General features: G+C 34.9%; 1 protein-coding gene across 4 annotated transcripts in view; it reads left to right on the top strand.

Moving 5' to 3' along the window:
- Window positions 1–16,519, top strand: part of ABCB1 (ATP binding cassette subfamily B member 1) — a 48,179-nt gene extending 31,660 nt beyond the window's left edge. For 3 of the 4 annotated variants that reach the window (XM_014269074.3, XM_074535471.1, XM_026795583.2), the window contains 13 exons: window positions 697–909; window positions 1,663–1,809; window positions 2,123–2,227; window positions 3,452–3,529; window positions 4,932–5,015; window positions 6,090–6,293; window positions 8,154–8,254; window positions 9,224–9,364; window positions 10,485–10,641; window positions 10,952–11,149; window positions 12,559–12,765; window positions 13,678–13,824; window positions 15,208–16,519. In XM_014269074.3, coding sequence (XP_014124549.2) covers window positions 697–909; window positions 1,663–1,809; window positions 2,123–2,227; window positions 3,452–3,529; window positions 4,932–5,015; window positions 6,090–6,293; window positions 8,154–8,254; window positions 9,224–9,364; window positions 10,485–10,641; window positions 10,952–11,149; window positions 12,559–12,765; window positions 13,678–13,824; window positions 15,208–15,402 — 1,977 coding nt within the window. In that variant the 3' untranslated portion in view covers window positions 15,403–16,519. Of the gene's footprint in view, window positions 1–696; window positions 910–1,662; window positions 1,810–2,122; window positions 2,228–3,451; window positions 3,530–4,931; window positions 5,016–6,089; window positions 6,294–6,678; window positions 6,914–8,153; window positions 8,255–9,223; window positions 9,365–10,484; window positions 10,642–10,951; window positions 11,150–12,558; window positions 12,766–13,677; window positions 13,825–15,207 lie in introns of those variants that run through there. The other variant, XM_074535488.1, reaches the window with a different exon arrangement.
- The last annotated feature ends 374 nt before the right edge of the window (window positions 16,520–16,893 follow it).

The following is a 16,893-nucleotide window of genomic DNA, read 5'->3' as shown; positions in this document are numbered from 1 at the left end:
AAAGAAAATTAAAAATTGAAAGCAAGTAAAAAGAGATATTTTTAATAGTAATGCAAAAAGCAGTAAGAAATTTAAAAAATGGAAAAAACAAAACACAAATTGAAGGCAACTTTGAATTCAGTTGCTATCAAAAACCTCAGGATGGGTAGACATTTTTTCATTCTCTCAAAGAGACTGGCAAAAGTGCCACTAAGGGTAAAGCTCTTCTCCAGGCTGCTCTAAGTTTTCAGACAAAATGTCTTTTTGACTTGTTTCTTCCTGAACTTCCTTATTCCATTTAAAGTCAAGAATTGTTTGGTGTGTTTTCCAGTAAAGGCAGTAATGTTGTATCACTTCATAAATAAACTGTATATTCCCAAAGAATTAATTCTAAAAGATTCCAAGGGGAGTGCAAAGGGCTTACTCTCAATTTAAATTTTTTTGTTTAATTTATTAAAAAATAGAGTGGCTACTCTCTGTCTTCTACTTACTATAAGAATTTTCATGAGATGCAAAACTCATATACGACTAAAGCTCCGAAGATAGAGCTCTAATAATTATACAGATTTTCATACCTCCTTAAGGCATTATATGTTGTTCCCCAATATCTCTTTCAACTGAAACAAAGTTACTTTTACTTTGACTACCTCATAATTTTGAAAGTTTGAAGTAATATGTGCATGCTTAATCTTAGCATCATGCTCTTCCCACTTTTAGTCAATAGAAGCTGAAGTTCCATCATCAGAAAATTATGAGTATGTACCTGCATCATCAGAAAATTATGAGAATTTACATAGTGTCAAAAGCAGTGAATCTGAACCAGACTCTGAAGAATCCTTAACCAGAGGATTGAGAAGACGATCAACTCGGAGAAGCATGAAAAAGCCAGGAGAGCAGAATGATAGTCCTGATGAGGAAAAATCTTCACCTGTAAGTATCTTTGCTGAGCTGTTAGTGAACTTAATTCCTCTAAACAAAGTTTGTTAAATTCATTCTCCTGCTGAAAAAAGGTACAAAAAGACATAAGAATTGAAAATACTAAATAGCCTTTGACTGATAATATTCATTACTTTGTTTTCTACTTTCACCATAAATGATAATAGAAATAAAATGGCAATATAACAAAGATGATGAATTTGTTATTGAAGGTAAATTTCCCTTAAAAGAAACATATTACATATATTTATGTACCATACATAAGCTATACAGGTTAAATATTCATTTTTGGATAACAAATAAAATATTTAGCCCAACATAACAACTTACAACAAAAATTGCAACCCCCTCCCCAAATATTATTACATTCATATTTACAGCAACTGTTTTACTGGTATTAATTGCTTCATGAACAATTACTTGAATTAATCAAGCCATGGAGTACTCACTGTAATATGCCCAGAATAAATAGTTCAGTCATCACTGACCAATACCAAAGTATTCAGCAACAAAAATTACATGGATAAACTAATATAAAAAGAAAAGTGCTATAAATATCGTGTACAGATCTCTCTCATGTTAGAACAAAAAAAAAAGTACAATAATTTATTCATGTTTTTAAAAATTATACAATTTTGCTCCCTCTGAACAGATTCTGGTAGTAGGAAATTGATTATTAATCTCTCCTTTTCTCTATATTTTGCCAAATACATTGATGTTTGTCCTAATGCAATTCACGTTTTTTAGGCTGAAGAACTACCTCCAGCTTCATTTCTAAAAATTATGAAGTTGAACAAAACTGAATGGCCATACTTTGTAGTTGGAACCTTGTGTGCAATTATCAATGGAGCTTTACAACCTGCATTTGCAGTCATATTTTCTGAAATTATTGGGGTAAGTTGGAATAAAATAAGCAAAAAATTATAAGCCCACAATATTTATTTTAAATAAAATTAACTTAAAACAATCACTAAAGCTGAAGAGTGGATGAAGCATTCTTGCAAAAATCTGAAAAATTTTATGACACAAAATGCTAAAAATCTTTCTACAGCCTGACATATGCTTGTTATACATTAAATATTATGTAATGTATGATCAAATTTCATATGAATGCAATTGACTACCAAAAAAAGTTACTGAGAAAGATGAGAGTATTTTAAATTGTTAGCTAATTTTATAAAACTTTCTTTCAAATTTTATATTATAGATTTTTGCAGAGACTGACAAGGAAGCCTTAAGAAAACAGAGCAACTTATTTTCACTGCTGTTTTTAGTACTTGGAATCATTTCCTTTTTTACTTTCTTTTTTCAGGTATGTTTTAATATTTTAACCTTATTTTAATTGTTCATCATGCTTTACAAATCTGAAATATACTAAAAATTTGCATCTTCATAAAATGTCTCCAACTCAAACCAGAACCTATATTTATGGTTCTAGATATGTCTTGTGCTGAAACTTTTTTGACCTAGAGCTGCTTGAGTTTAAGAGTGTTTTGAATCTATTCAGACCTCTTAACTTTAGAAATTCCCATCTTGTTCATCAGTCAGACACTTCTCAGCACAAAACTCTGGATTTTCTCACTCATTTTCCATTGTCAGCTAACAGGCAACCTCTCCAGTCCTCACATTCTTCCACCCTCCTCTCACCTCAAGCCCTCCTATTTGAATCTGTTAGGAATTGAAAATCTATCCATCTCCTGCCTTTGTTCTCCAATTTGTTCCTTCCCTAACCCTTGTCCAAGGGAACATCCTATATTTCTCCTGTGGGAGACTCTCAGGCCCAGTTTGTCAGGGAACACTGATATTCACTTTCTCCTGCTGAAATACTAAGGGTTGAACCTGATACAACAGTGCCACTTAAAAAGAAAAAAAGGTCATAATCATAGTAAATATTTTCATATATAGTCCATTTTATAATTTAGGAGTATATTGGTATATTTTTATCTGTTAAGTGAGCCCACAGGGTGAAATAATACCATGCTTGGGACAGCAGCATAAACAGCCTCTTGCAGAAACCTGGTTTGTTTGTGGAATTGTCTCATTGCGCAAGCAAAAAGGGCCTTGAGTATGGAAGGCTGAGTAGTACAGGGCTGTGATAGGTTTGTTCAGTTTAGAAATGTTCGGGTAATGTTTTTAAATTTGACTGTTGCATTTGACTGAACCCATGTTGCCTTAAAAGGCCTTTAATCTAAAATGAATGACCTAAATGTTACTTGTTAAAATCTGACTTACATTGACTTGGACAAATGAAGTCAAAGGGTTGGTTGGTAACCTTCTCCTTAAAGCATGCTGGTGAAGCAGTGCTGGCAAATATTGCTATACTCCCTATATTTTTTTTCATTAACAGTATTTGAATATAAGTACTGTGAACCTACTAGAATTTATGTGTATTAAACCTGGTTTTACATTTGCTTTCTGCAAACAGGACAGCAATATTTTTTATTTTGACATTATAGAGGCAATTTGTCTAAAATATGTATTGAATAAACACAAACAGTGTAATACTATACTAAGCATTGAACTTTCTCTCAAACAGGGTTTTGCATTTGGCAAAGCTGGAGAAATTCTTACAATGAGGCTTCGATTCATGGCATTTAAAGCAATGCTTAGACAGGTAAATATAATAAATATTTTCATTTCCAGTGTTTTAAAAAGAATTTATGGTATTGGTATAAAATAACTGGATTCTACATCACTGTATCATACAGAAAAGATTGTTTAAATCAGACTAGAAACCAATTTGATTAATTACATGTGGTTATGCACAATGTCCTTAGAGGGAGAGTCTTAAATCAGTACAAGAGCTTTTTATGTGCTCCTTGCACAGACTTAGTTTTACAGCCAAGTTACAAGGGCCTGACAAGTTGATGTGCACCAGCAGTTTCCCATTGACTGGTCATTTGCCTGCTTTGCTTTCTTTGGGGCCTCTCTCCCCTAAAGAAATGCAACACAACTTACACTGTAACTCTTACTGCAAATGTCTGATTTGAATTGTGATATGTACAGATATGTGGGTTTATATATTTATTTGAAATCTCCATACAAGCCCCCAAATCTCTAGTTGTTGCTTGTTAATGCAACATTAAGATTGTGTATTGAAAAGTAAAGCCACTTTCAGAGAGTTAAAATATAAATAGAATGTAATGTTGTTAATTCTAAATTGGCTTAATTGTGCATGATTTCAAGATCAGTATTTTAGATTTTGAAATACAAAATATGATAGTTATGGAAGTTTATGTCTTGCACATAAAGCTAAGTGTAGACACAGAATTTGATTCATGTGAACATGACTATTTTCAATGTGACAGAAAACCGTTGAAGTCTGAAAAATCACTATTTATTGATCAGCCATACTAAAAATCTAATGAAAAGGCAATCTTACAATTGAGTCTTGAGGTCACAGAGGCCTGTAATGCATTACTAGGACTTCATTCAATGCATACTACACCTGACAGTTTAAATCAGATATTTGGTGAATAAATCACAAACTGTGTACCCCATCCAAACAATTAACTTTGATCAGATAGATAGAACAAGTTGATTTTTCCTTTGGTTGGGTTTGGCTTTGTTTTGGTTTTGTTGTTGTTGTTGGTTTGTTGGTGTCTCATAGCTTAAAAATAAGCCTCTTCAATATGGGAAGAAACAAAGCAAGGAATACTTAGTTTTTAACCTGAAAATGCTTTACATTTAACCCCTCCGCAAACAGCTTTGCACCCATGAGGGAGTGTGACCCAAGAGTCCTCTCCTCCAAGCAGATTCAGTGAAGGAGCAGCAGTGAGGGAGGGTAAATTTTACTTTTGGAATCTCTCAGCTGCTCCCCTTCCTTCTCAGCAGTGACAATGAATACATCAGTGATTCACAAGATTTCACTTCTTTCTAAATATATTCAATGTGCAGTGGTGGAATTAAACTTATTTAAATACGTAGAACTGAGGCACTGCCACTTACCAGATTTACTTAGCAGTTTATTTGAAATGTCCAAAATCTGGTCTTAAAAATAATTTTTCTTGTTGTAGGATATGGCCTGGTTTGATAATCCTAAAAATAGCACTGGAGCATTAACTACAAGACTTGCTAATGATGCCTCTCAAGTGAAAGGAGTAAGTAAAATTTTGTGTTAGAAGTTTTCCTGTTTGGTTTGGCATGTAATGAAGTTGCAGCTTGGTTTTGACTAGCTGGATACCAGTCTTGATTTTGAAAACTAAAATATACTATAAAATAATTTTTATATTATTTATTTTATATATAAAATATACTATTATACCAGCTATTGGTATATATATATAATTATATATATACCAATAGCTGTTAGAGAATGCACTGATGCACTTTATGAAAATTATGGTAATATATATATTTACAGACTAATTTCCAAACAAATTTTTCCAAAAAATAAACTATTTTGCTGTATTGTGATCTTTATTATTTAACGAATCTATTGGGAATATCCTATCTAAGAAGTCTTTTTAAAGAGGTCTTATTCACTTAAAGACATGCAAATAAATTTATTCAGTTTACAATCTCCTGCTATTTTTTTGGCTGCACAGATTTCTTATTAAAAAAAAAATTGAACTTCCAGCAATTGATTTTCATTTCTCAGTTACATGATGGAGATTCTTTATAAGTAAATTCTATGCTTTCATGGTTATGTAATATCATGGTAAAGTACACTGAATGTAATAATTTGTGTATGCTTAAGTAAATTTTTACTGCTACATGAAGTTATATGCTTGGGGTTTTTTCTAAACTGAAGGATTCTGAAGTACTTTTGGCTTTATTTCAATAGGAAAAGTTAAATATTTAATTTTCTTTCTTATTGGACTCTGTGTGATGACTTGTAAAGCTAGCTCCATGATCTAAAAAATTTGACAGATTTTAATGTTTAGACGTAAATGTGAGTATGTGATGAGGGTAAAGCTTATTCAGTTTCAAGAGCAGAATTTAGAAATTGCAGAGTAAATTGAAGTAATCAGAATATGGGGAAAGAAGATATAAATATAATCTAGATAACTTTTTACAAAAGCATTTAAAAACCTGCCATTTTAAAAAATAGCAAAACTGAGTTAAGACTTTCTAAGCAGTGCTTTGAGAATCAGGAATTTTATTGGTGAATATGCTTTTCTTATTTAAAATGCAGTTATGTTGGTAAGAAATGCCTTTTTTTCTTTCCCCAGGCAACTGGTGTCAGACTGGCATTAATTGCACAAAACATAGCCAACCTGGGGACTGGAATTATTATATCATTGGTTTATGGCTGGCAGCTGACCCTGCTGCTTTTAGCTGTTGTGCCCATCATTGCAGTGGCAGGAATGATTGAAATGAAGATGTTGGCTGGGCACGCTAAGAAAGATAAACGAGAGCTGGAAGCTGCAGGAAAGGTGGGTCAGGAGAAATTAATCTGTTTCTGTATAATGTATACAATCATATTTACCAGAGCATTGTTAATGGATGTATGACTTCTGAGCTCAGAACATTTCACAGTAGGCAAGCTCCAAAGACAGCCAGGTGCACAGCCAGGTACACCAGCAGACCTACAGAGCATCACACCTCTTCAATAACAATTGAAGACTTATGATATTAACCATTTTGTAGTTAAATGTTGGAATGTGCTAAAGACAATTCAGGCATATTCTCTTCTCATTCCTTTTCTAGACATCTTTGTTTTCCTTATTTTGCAACCACTCTCATTTTTGGCTTTTTTTTTCCCATCATCCCCTTTTGGCATGCCATCTATCTTATGTTTATTACACTGCTTTTTGTTTTTCTCTTTCCTTCTTCATCTTATCAATGTTTGCAGTGATAATATGTATATATCCACTGGTTTCTGTTTGCCATTCCTTTGTTTCTTGAGTGGAAGAGAAAGATGAGAACAGAAAAGCAAGAAGGCTAGACTCTTGTTTAACAAATTAAATGAAGGCATTTAATGTCACTTCATTCCAAAAATCCTTTGGGGACAGAACAACTATTTCATCACTTTCCAGATGCTGCTTTTTTCAAGGTAAAGCCTTTCTAAAATCTCTTCTTATGTCCTACTCTTTTGAAAAGTTGCTGAAAAGAAAATCATTTATCTAAGGTCATGCAATTCCATTCCTTTCCTTTCAACTGTGTACATTTCTTCTGCTTCTCTCTGAGGGATGAGCATTTATTTTGTTTTGTTGTAAGATGTGATAGAAAATAGTTGACAATTTTTAGAATAAGCACTAAAGGCTTTCTTAATCCAGCATATTGTGAATAATTAGCACAGGTGTTACAAATATTTCTGATTTCTTTTTTCAAAACTGAAAAAAAAAATTTTCTTTTCATAGTAGTGTTAGTTTTCCTTCTCAAGGCCACCTAAGCAAGCACTGGACTACAGGCATTTTATTTAATTCTCATTTTTAAAAAAATATGGGAGTTTTTTTGGTAAAAATAGTGTTCCCCCTGCAAAATTCACTTTCTGCAAGGAGTTGCTGAGCTTAGGTTACTAAAAAAACTTACTTTATGGTCTTAATTAAACTAAAATTACATTAAATGTATACAATAGCAAAATGCATTGAAGACTTGAGAGTCTTTTGGAGAATCATCAAGTCTGGAAGGGACCTTAAAGGTCATCAAGTCCAACCATCAAGGCAGCACCACCACGGTGACCCCTAAAGCAAATCCCCAAGTGCCATCCATCTCTCGAGCACTTGCAGAGACAGTGACTCCACCACCTACCTGGGAAATCTATTTGAATGCCTGGCCAACCTAACAGTGATTTCTTTTTTTTTTTAAATATCTAATCTGAATCTCCCCTGGAACATTTGTGTATACAAATGACTCAAGTCTAAAGAATCTGCAAGCTAAAAGATTGTATTCAGGGCAAATATTTACTGCTGAGACTTCAAGCTATAAGGCACCTCAATAACCTGGACATTTTGATTGTAGCCCAAATTCTGCAGACTGGAAGTTGAATGCTAATACGCCATTTTTCATGTTGAGTACCTTCTCTATATTTGTTATTGCTGTCTAATGGTTTTTCACCATTTTTTTTGTAGAACATTAAAGAAGTCTTATCAGAAAATTCTGAGCATTGTAAGAAAATCTCATTCCTAAAAAGAAAAATGTAAAATGCTTATTTTTATATGAACAGTCTATGATTTTAACAACCAGTATAAAATATAAAATTGTATTCCAACAGAATCTTCTAGTAATTTAGAATAGAGAATTGCAGCATACTTAATTTTTGATTACAAAAACCATTTGTTTTTCCATTGCAGATTGCTACAGAAGCAATAGAAAATATTAGAACTGTTGTTAGCTTGACCCGAGAAAGAAAATTTGAGTTGATGTATGGAGAACATCTGATTGTGCCATACAGGTAGAATAAAATAACTAAGCTAAAAAACATCGGTAATAAATTGCAAACATTTACTTCCACAATAATAGATTTTTTTAATATTGTGTATGATTTGATGTATAATTTAATTATCTCAGAATTAATGTCAATACTTTGCATATTTGTATTGACAAATGCAACCACCACCAGTCGACATTTTTAAAAAAATTATTTAATTAATTTTCTGTTATAATATTGGTATCTTCTATTAAAATGTTACTTGGTTTGGAAAAATGTTGGTTTTAAGTGAGCTTTCAAAGTGGTCTAATCTAAATTTCCATCTGATTTGTTGGATATTTAATTAAAACTATTTTAATGTAAATTGAATATTACATTAGGCCTCTTTTTAAAGTTTTTGTGTTAGTAAGATTGAAAACATTTGAATAATTACTTGCTGGTTTGGGGCTGAAAAGAAATTAATATAAGTCTGTTTGGACTAAATCAAAATTTAAAAGTCTTAAAGTAAAAAACGAAATAGATCCTATGAATTAAAGTTTTATTTGTTCCAGACTGGGCTGTTTCCTTTTCAGACATTTACGGGAAAAGTAAAGAAAATGAAAGTATATGTACACAGATATAATGGGAAAGAAACAGGGTGCCACTAACACATCTACCATAATAAATGAGTGGTTAGAGCACAGTACAGGACATAAAAGATATTACTTAGCTTTTTTCCCAGGCTGCTGGCTTTTGAGTTCATATCTCGTGATTTGCAGAACAATTTCTAACCATCCCCAGGATTGGCATTGATGGGGTAGCTCCAAGATTTTCATCTTTCTGTTGTTCTAGTATAAATAAGAACTTATTGCCCTACAAGAGAGAAGTGTTTTTAGTTAATGTTTCAATGTAAGTAAACTTTACATTCATAAGAGTATCAATTGAAGTCAACTGTGTACTAGAATGTCAGTATGACTGCACACTTTGATGAAAATATGCATTCTTTCTGTACAGAAATTCTGTGAAGAAAGCACATATATTTGGCTTTTGTTTTGCCCTTTCACAAGCAATGATGTTCTTTACCTATGCTGGCTGTTTCCGGTTTGGTGCCTACCTAGTGGTAAATGATTTCATGGAGTTTAAACATGTATTTTTGTAAGTATCTCTCTCACAATCCCTTTTCTGTCTGTTCAGAAAAATTATTTAAGAGCAACAGTTCAATACATGGGCTATGGAAACAAGTATGATAGACTGAGATTCTACCAGTGTGGGTATCAGTGACCTGAATACCCAAGAAAGTCAACCATACTGATTTTTTGTTGCCAACCTAATGAAAGATAGTTAACACAGCTCATTTTGACCAGAAGATGTTAGAAAGTGTCTGCATTCCATCTACTAGCTGAACATCTCTAGCCAGCTGAGTGAATTTTTTGATAGATTTGAAAGGGAAGGTTTGAGCAAAAACCGTGTGAGCCCTTCTATATGGTTCAAACACAGAATAAAACAGATCACTTCATGTAGCTCTGAAGAAAAAAGACAAAGTTCATAAAAATGAATCTTTTTTACTTTGCCTTAAAACAGGCTAAGAAGTTTCATGTGCCAAATAGCTGTTCTTGGTGATGATTTATTTTCTATGGTGTGTGGCAGTAAGTAATAGCTGAAGACAGCAGGTTTTTAAACTATTCTAATGTAGCCTATAAATTACATAAAATTCCATAAAATGACATAAAAGTCGTCAAAAACTAATAAAAGCATAGTTTTCAACCTTTATCAGTATTGTAAATCCTGCAATTTTTTCCAGCAGAGACGTGGTAGGAAATTAAATCTTTATTGTCACCTTGTTACAAGCTTGATTTCTTATTTTCATCAGTGCCTTAAAAAGTGATCACTAACTCCCAAAGGTTGTTAAACCCTAGAGAGGAAACCACAGTGAGGATGGAGCAGCATTAGAGTAACAATCATGCCATCCATTGATCCCTTTCTTCATAGCCCCAGCTAAGACTTAGTATACTAACTAGAATAAAAGAAACTAAATAAATTACTGCTAATATGTAATGAAAACAGTGAATTTGGAATGCAGGCATGTTCATCTCATTTCGTTAAAAGAAGGTAAAAAGACATTTCTGGAGCTAAATTAATAATTAAAGCAATAATAGTTGATTACTACTTCATTCTTTCTAAATTTAGCCCTCTTTTTTCTCTGAGTAAAAGTTGACTGCAGCCACATTTCCACTGTTCTTTTCTTCATGATATTTTTTCCCTGATTTCTTTATAGAGTGTTTTCAGCTGTTGTATTTGGTGCAATGGCACTAGGACAAACCAGTTCTTTTGCTCCAGACTATGCCAAAGCCAAGATATCAGCAGCCCACTTGTTTCAGCTGTTTGAAAGAGTGCCCTCAATAGACAGTTACAGTGAGGAAGGAGACAAGCCTGTGAGTAAGCCATGAGTTCTGGATGATACTATTTACTGGTGACATGGACAGCCCTCTCCTCGCTCTCTTCAAACTGATTCTTCCTCTCCTTCTGATTACATCCTTATCGCAATGCATCTTCAGCACTGTCTGAACAAAATATGGACCAAGTTCCCTATTTTTAGTCCAGCTTTTGTACATAGAGTCAAAAGGGTATTAATTTTGAAAATGTCTATTGACTTCTGGAGGGGTAGGGATACTTCTGCAATTCTGTTCTAATCATCTGTGAAATTGTCTTAAAGATGTAACAGTGATAATATTTTCATTATAGGAAACATTTGAGGGAAACATAACAATCAAAGATGTGGCATTTAACTACCCAAACCGACCAGAGGTCAAAATCCTTCAAGGGTTGAATCTAAAAGTAGAAAAGGGACAAACTCTGGCTCTTGTTGGCAGCAGTGGCTGTGGAAAGAGCACTGTTGTTCAGCTGCTGGAGAGATTTTATGACCCACTCGATGGAGAAATGGTAAGTTTCTTGCAAGAACATGTCAACAGGTTAAGTGAGGGTGTTCTTCATTGCTTTTCTGTGATTTTATAAGTACAATAGGTATTTCTAGTTTTATTTTTAAGTATTTTTAAGTGACTCATTGGGTCTCCTTAATTAAACTAGATGTATGCAAGTCCCAGTTTCCCACATCACAATTACTGATCCACAGTCTCATTATGGCTTTAAATTCAGGACAAATTTCTTGAGGTTTTTATAATAAGAGCAGTTTAAAAACTAGAGGGTTTAGAAGAATTTTAGACAAGTCTCTGCAGAGATACTCACAAAGCATAAAATTATAATTAAATGAAGCCTAGATACAATGGAAAAGATTTTTTTGAGGTTAAAAGTGCCCAAAAAGGTTCAATGTAGCAAAGTGATGTGTAGAAAGAGGCAGCATAGGTGCCTCAAAAATGTGTTTAACAAAATGCAACTTCCTTCCCAGTGTTTCTGACCTTGTGTCCATGAATAACCAACAACAGTTTACTGAAAGGTAAAGCACAGACCTTTGCCATAGAAACCACAAAAGTCTTGGACTAATTCTCAAGCTGAGTTGTACTGTGAACTGAGTGAAATGGGTTTGGCTTAAAGCAGAAACTGTCAGAACAGCTGTTCACAAAAGTTCCCTCGTTTTGAGTCAGGTTTATTATAACACCTTTGCCATTGAAGAAAAAGATATATTAGCTGAAAATTGACTGTGCTAGCACCAGCTGTGGAGTTCATAGTATAACCTCCTCCAGCAGCCATACTATGAAGGGGGCAATTCTTCATAGCAACCACCCAGCTGATCATGTTACCCAGCACAGAGCCTAAGTGCTGCACTGGGTCACTCTAGTGGAGATTTAATAGCCCTTTTAATGTCCTGGTTTATTTGTGTCCAAGGCAACTGTGTAATTATGAAGCTGATACATTAAAAAAATTAAAATTCTATATTTATGTAATAAAAAATGATAGCAATTCAGCAGGCATATTTAGCAGAAGTATGAGAGAGTTGCCAATAAAGAAAACTGGCTGCAAATGACATCTTAAGGAAGTAAATTTCTTCTTTATAGATGCAAAATAGAGGAAAATTTTCCTGCTGAAGAAACAATTGAAAGAACTTTACCCAAAGTTCTTTGAAGTTGCTTCAGTGTATCCTATCTTCCACTGACTTCAAAATCCTAATTAAATATTGAAGTCAAGAAAAGGACAGAGGCAGCATTCACTTCTATTTATTAGAAAATTTTGGAACATAGACAAGAAGGAGGGGAAGGGATTATGTGGGCTTGCAATTGGTAAGAAAGAGCTAAGGAAAGAGCTGCAATTGCACAACTGCTGTGTGTGAATTTTACTGTAAGTCTCAAATTTATATATAGCCATGTGACTAAAATTTAAAATGTTTGCTTTCTCAGTTTTTTGATGGCAAAACTGCAAAGGCTCTGAATATCCAGTGGCTGAGGGCTCAGATTGGTATTGTCTCACAAGAGCCAATCCTGTTTGACTTCACTATTGCTGAAAACATCGCCTACGGAGACAACAGCCGGCAGGTGTCCTTCGAGGAAATTGTCAGTGCAGCAAAACAAGCCAATATCCATTCCTTCATTGACTCACTGCCAGATGTAAGTTATTCCCTTTCTTTCCTTCTCAGAACTGGATGTGAACTTAAGTGGCAGGGGAAAACTGTCTGGTTATAATTAGCTGGGGTACAATAAATCTCTGAGATGAAAATAAATCTGAAACATTTTTTTAAATATTTTCCTTACTTAGTTCTGTTTAGCATATTTATTTTCACTCTGGTAAATTCCATTGTCAGATGGAGAGTGGAACTTTTAAGATCTCAGGAAAGAAGACACAGTTATAACTAACTGAGAGCTGCTGCTAAGGGGTGGGGGTTTTAAAGTTGAGCATTTTTTTTAAGCTCCTGTCTTTCTCAAGTATATGTAAAAGACTCTGCTAGACTGATGAGTTTATGCTTTCTTCCAGTTATACCTAGCCAGAATTTGAATTTTAAGTATTCCTGTGGTCTGAAAATTACTAAGAATTTTTCATCTATATGCATGAGACAAACACATAATACTATAAGACTGAGTATCTTGGGTCCGATGAAAGGTCTGCCATGCACAAAATCTTGTCCTTATGCAGTGACCAGGAAGATGTAATTACAAGTATTCAGGCTAAAAATTTAATCACATTTCCCCTGAATACTCGTCTCACTTTTTCAGAGTTTGAACCCCAATATTGTCACAGACTTTCACTGACCTTTGGTGTTGTGTTGTCTGGTTGAGAATAACATTGTCATTCCATCCTCAGAGTGGCTTGTTGCTTTGAATTCATTAAACACTTGATGTTATAAAGGGGTCTACCAGTAAAAGATCAATAGATCCGTGACAGATAGAAATTCTGGTCTAGAATTTCAAAGCTACTGGTGTGGAATATTCAGATTATGGGAGGCTGGTGTCAGAGTTGATGTGCTCCAACATACATCCAAACTGATTTTCACTCACAGCCTGAACTTAATATGTTTTTTCCAGAAATACAATACCCGTGTAGGGGACAAGGGGACGCAGCTTTCTGGTGGCCAGAAGCAGCGGATCGCTATTGCCCGGGCCCTCGTGCGCAGACCCCAGATTCTGCTTCTGGATGAAGCTACTTCTGCCTTGGACACAGAAAGTGAAAAGGTAACTTAAGTCCCAGCCAGGGATCTGGAATCTAAACTTTTTTTGGATTACGATTACTGTTTTTACTCCCACAGTTTAAAACCAAAAGCTGGAAATATGGCGTCTTGTGCAAATTACGTATTTAGGCAAATAATAGACAAATATAAATGTCTTACCCCTCCTTGGGGGGAAAAATAGTATTTTTTACATCTGTATGACAGTAGGCAGATTGAAGTTGCTATGAAGAATGCATTCCTTAGCCTAGAAATCTTCATGCTTCAGCTGAGAAAGTGCTATCAAAATTGACACACAAACTACAGAAGCCAAAAAAATTGAGGATGGTGCCAGAGAACATTTTTTTTTTTTTTTCTGTGAAACTGTGATATGTGGCTTTCTTAAGTTTTCTTCCTTTGCCCATTGCTCTCTGGTCCTTGCTACATGTTCATGGCAAAAATGAAAATTTTAGGTAAAATTTGCTAAAACATTTACTTTTTCTTTAAGGCCAAAACTGTAATCTTGATACTACAGAGGTACAATCCAGCCGAAGAAAATGAACAGAGTCTACAAAAATACTTACTATTAATGAGGCAAATATTATATAATATATTATAATCTGGAAAGTTAAGATTTCTACTAAATTTTGATCAATTGTAGACATGAAAAATGAGTTTTAAGAGGAAAATGCCATTAAATAATTCCATGATTTATTGTTTTCTTGATTACATGTCAGTTAGGTATTTAAATTTAACCTCTTACTTTATTCTGCATTGATAAGCATAAGGAATAAATGCAAGAAAGCAGGGATTGTTTTTAATATCTTCTGCCAGTGATAGCTTTAAGAAAATGTGATTCATGAGACTCCCTGTGAAATCATGAGAACTAGTATGATAGCAGCTGGCCCAAGAATATAGACTTCCATATATAATTAATCAGTCATGAAATGAAAGGAAGCTGTGGAGGTCCCCAATTAAACCTCTTCACACAAAGGCCAATACTGATCTCAAATTTAGATGACTTTATGCTGTGTCTGGTAGGGTACTTGAAAATCTCAAGGAGATTCAGTAGAGATGTTTTTGTCCCTGTTCCAGTGCTTAATTATCCTTGCAGTGAATCCTTTTTATATCCAGTCAGAAGATCTCCTACAATTTAAAACCATTTTCTTTTTTTTTCCCGCCATGCATCTCAGTAATGAGCCTGGTTCCTTCTAATTCTCTTAACTATCACAGCATTATCCACTCTAACAGTCTGAACTCTGCCAAGAAACAGGCTAATTCTAAATCAAGAAGCTTGAGCAACATATATTCCCTTTCCTTCACTGCCATGTTCAAGCTTACAGATGGCAGCGGAGGTGTATGTCCCGGCAGCTGCCAGAAGAGCTCACCTCCTGGTTTGTTCCTTGTGCAGATTGTCCAGGAGGCGCTGGATAAGGCTCGGGAAGGTCGCACGTGCATCGTGATCGCGCACCGCCTCTCCACCATCCAGAACGCCGACAAGATCGCCGTCATCCAGAACGGCAGGGTCATCGAGCAGGGCACCCACCAGCAGCTGCTGGCTGAAAAAGGCGCCTACTATTCCCTGGTCAATGTTCAAAGTGGGTAATGCACCATCTCAACTCAAGGCAGTATTTATCTCTGAATTGTCACTGTGGCTACTTTTGTCATCGTAATTATTTCAATATCAACATTCAGTCCTGATACTTTTGGTTTTCTTCATTCCTTTCATACGCTATACAAACCCAAGAAATACTAAGTAAATGTGTACCATTTTCTCTGGTTTTCATTATTCAAAGCTCTTTTTTATGTGGCCAAAGCAGATGCCCATGGCACTCATGAAAGTAGAAGCATGCTAAGCCAAATGTAATTATTATTAGCTTGCTTTGAACTCTTTCAAAAATCACACTAATTAGGTGTGAGCAACTTGGAAATATTTTCATGCTAATTAAAAACAGTTTTGCTCTTGTCAGAAATAAACCTCAAGCCTTATCCTCGCTGTGCCTGTGTAAGACAGTCAGTCCTGGCCTATTAGGCTTGTTACCATGTTATGAGAATTTGCAGGTCCGCTGAAGCTTGATGCCAGGTGTCTCCTGTTATGATGAGGAGTTTTAGTAAAGGCCTTGAAAATATGGGGACAGGCTGAAAACAAAGGTCCCAGAGCTGTAAGTACCTTACTGATGGTTAGTTGCTGATCACTGGAGAGTTGCAACCTTAAGAGATGGAAAAAGACTGCTTGAAATGAAACAGAAATTAAACAATGGATAAGGAAAAAACCCAAGGCCATAACTGATGGACGAGACAAGGCATCTGCTACAGCCTGGGAAAGTACTCTCTGCAAGACTCTCAAAGTCCTCGGAGTCAGAGGTCAAGGACTAAGAGGCTCTCTAAACACTGTTTTATACAAGGTGAAAATCCTGGATTTGGACTTGAAAGAGGGGGAAGGAAAGCTTCCTTTTCAGTGTTGACATCCTTGGTTGAAGGGCTCTTGAACCTGAGCACTGCCATGACTGAGACTCTCAAGGGCTGTAACCATCGGTCCTGAATTCCTGCCATGGGCTCTGGGATATTGTATATTATTTGCAAATATAGGATGGCTGTTAAGGGAGTAACTGCTTCGAACTGCTTCGAACATGTTGGCATTTGCCTCTAAATGCTACTAAACAGTAAAAATGTATTTTGTTAGTGAGTATTTATGCAGTAAAGTTTTGTTTTTAAGTTTAAAACTGTCTTGATTAATCAATCGTCTGCACTTCCATCATAGAATTTCTCATTCCCTGAGATTTATACATATGGTCTGTCATACCCACACCCAGATATTTACTCACACAGAACCAGTCTGTAGCCAGATAGGCCATATCATTTAGGCTCAAGCATGTACTAATTACACTCTACAGAATGTTGATTGATGCAGTCTCACTGTATTCCTGTTGAATCACATACCTGTTTTCTTTTGTTTCTGTCTTAGATGGAAAACCAGTTTGACTGGAAAATTTGTTTGTTTCTGTTTATGCATTGCTTGATACAATGGGGTTCTTGTCCGTCAATAAGGATATTACTCTGCATAAAAATATAAGTAAACTATACTTGCAACGGTAAG

The sequence above is a fragment of the Zonotrichia albicollis genome, chromosome 1, assembly GCF_047830755.1.
Source record: "Zonotrichia albicollis isolate bZonAlb1 chromosome 1, bZonAlb1.hap1, whole genome shotgun sequence".
Classification (NCBI taxonomy): domain Eukaryota; kingdom Metazoa; phylum Chordata; class Aves; order Passeriformes; family Passerellidae; genus Zonotrichia; species Zonotrichia albicollis.
The sequence above is the reverse complement of the archived record's forward strand: the minus strand, read 5'-3'. Positions and strand labels throughout refer to the sequence as shown.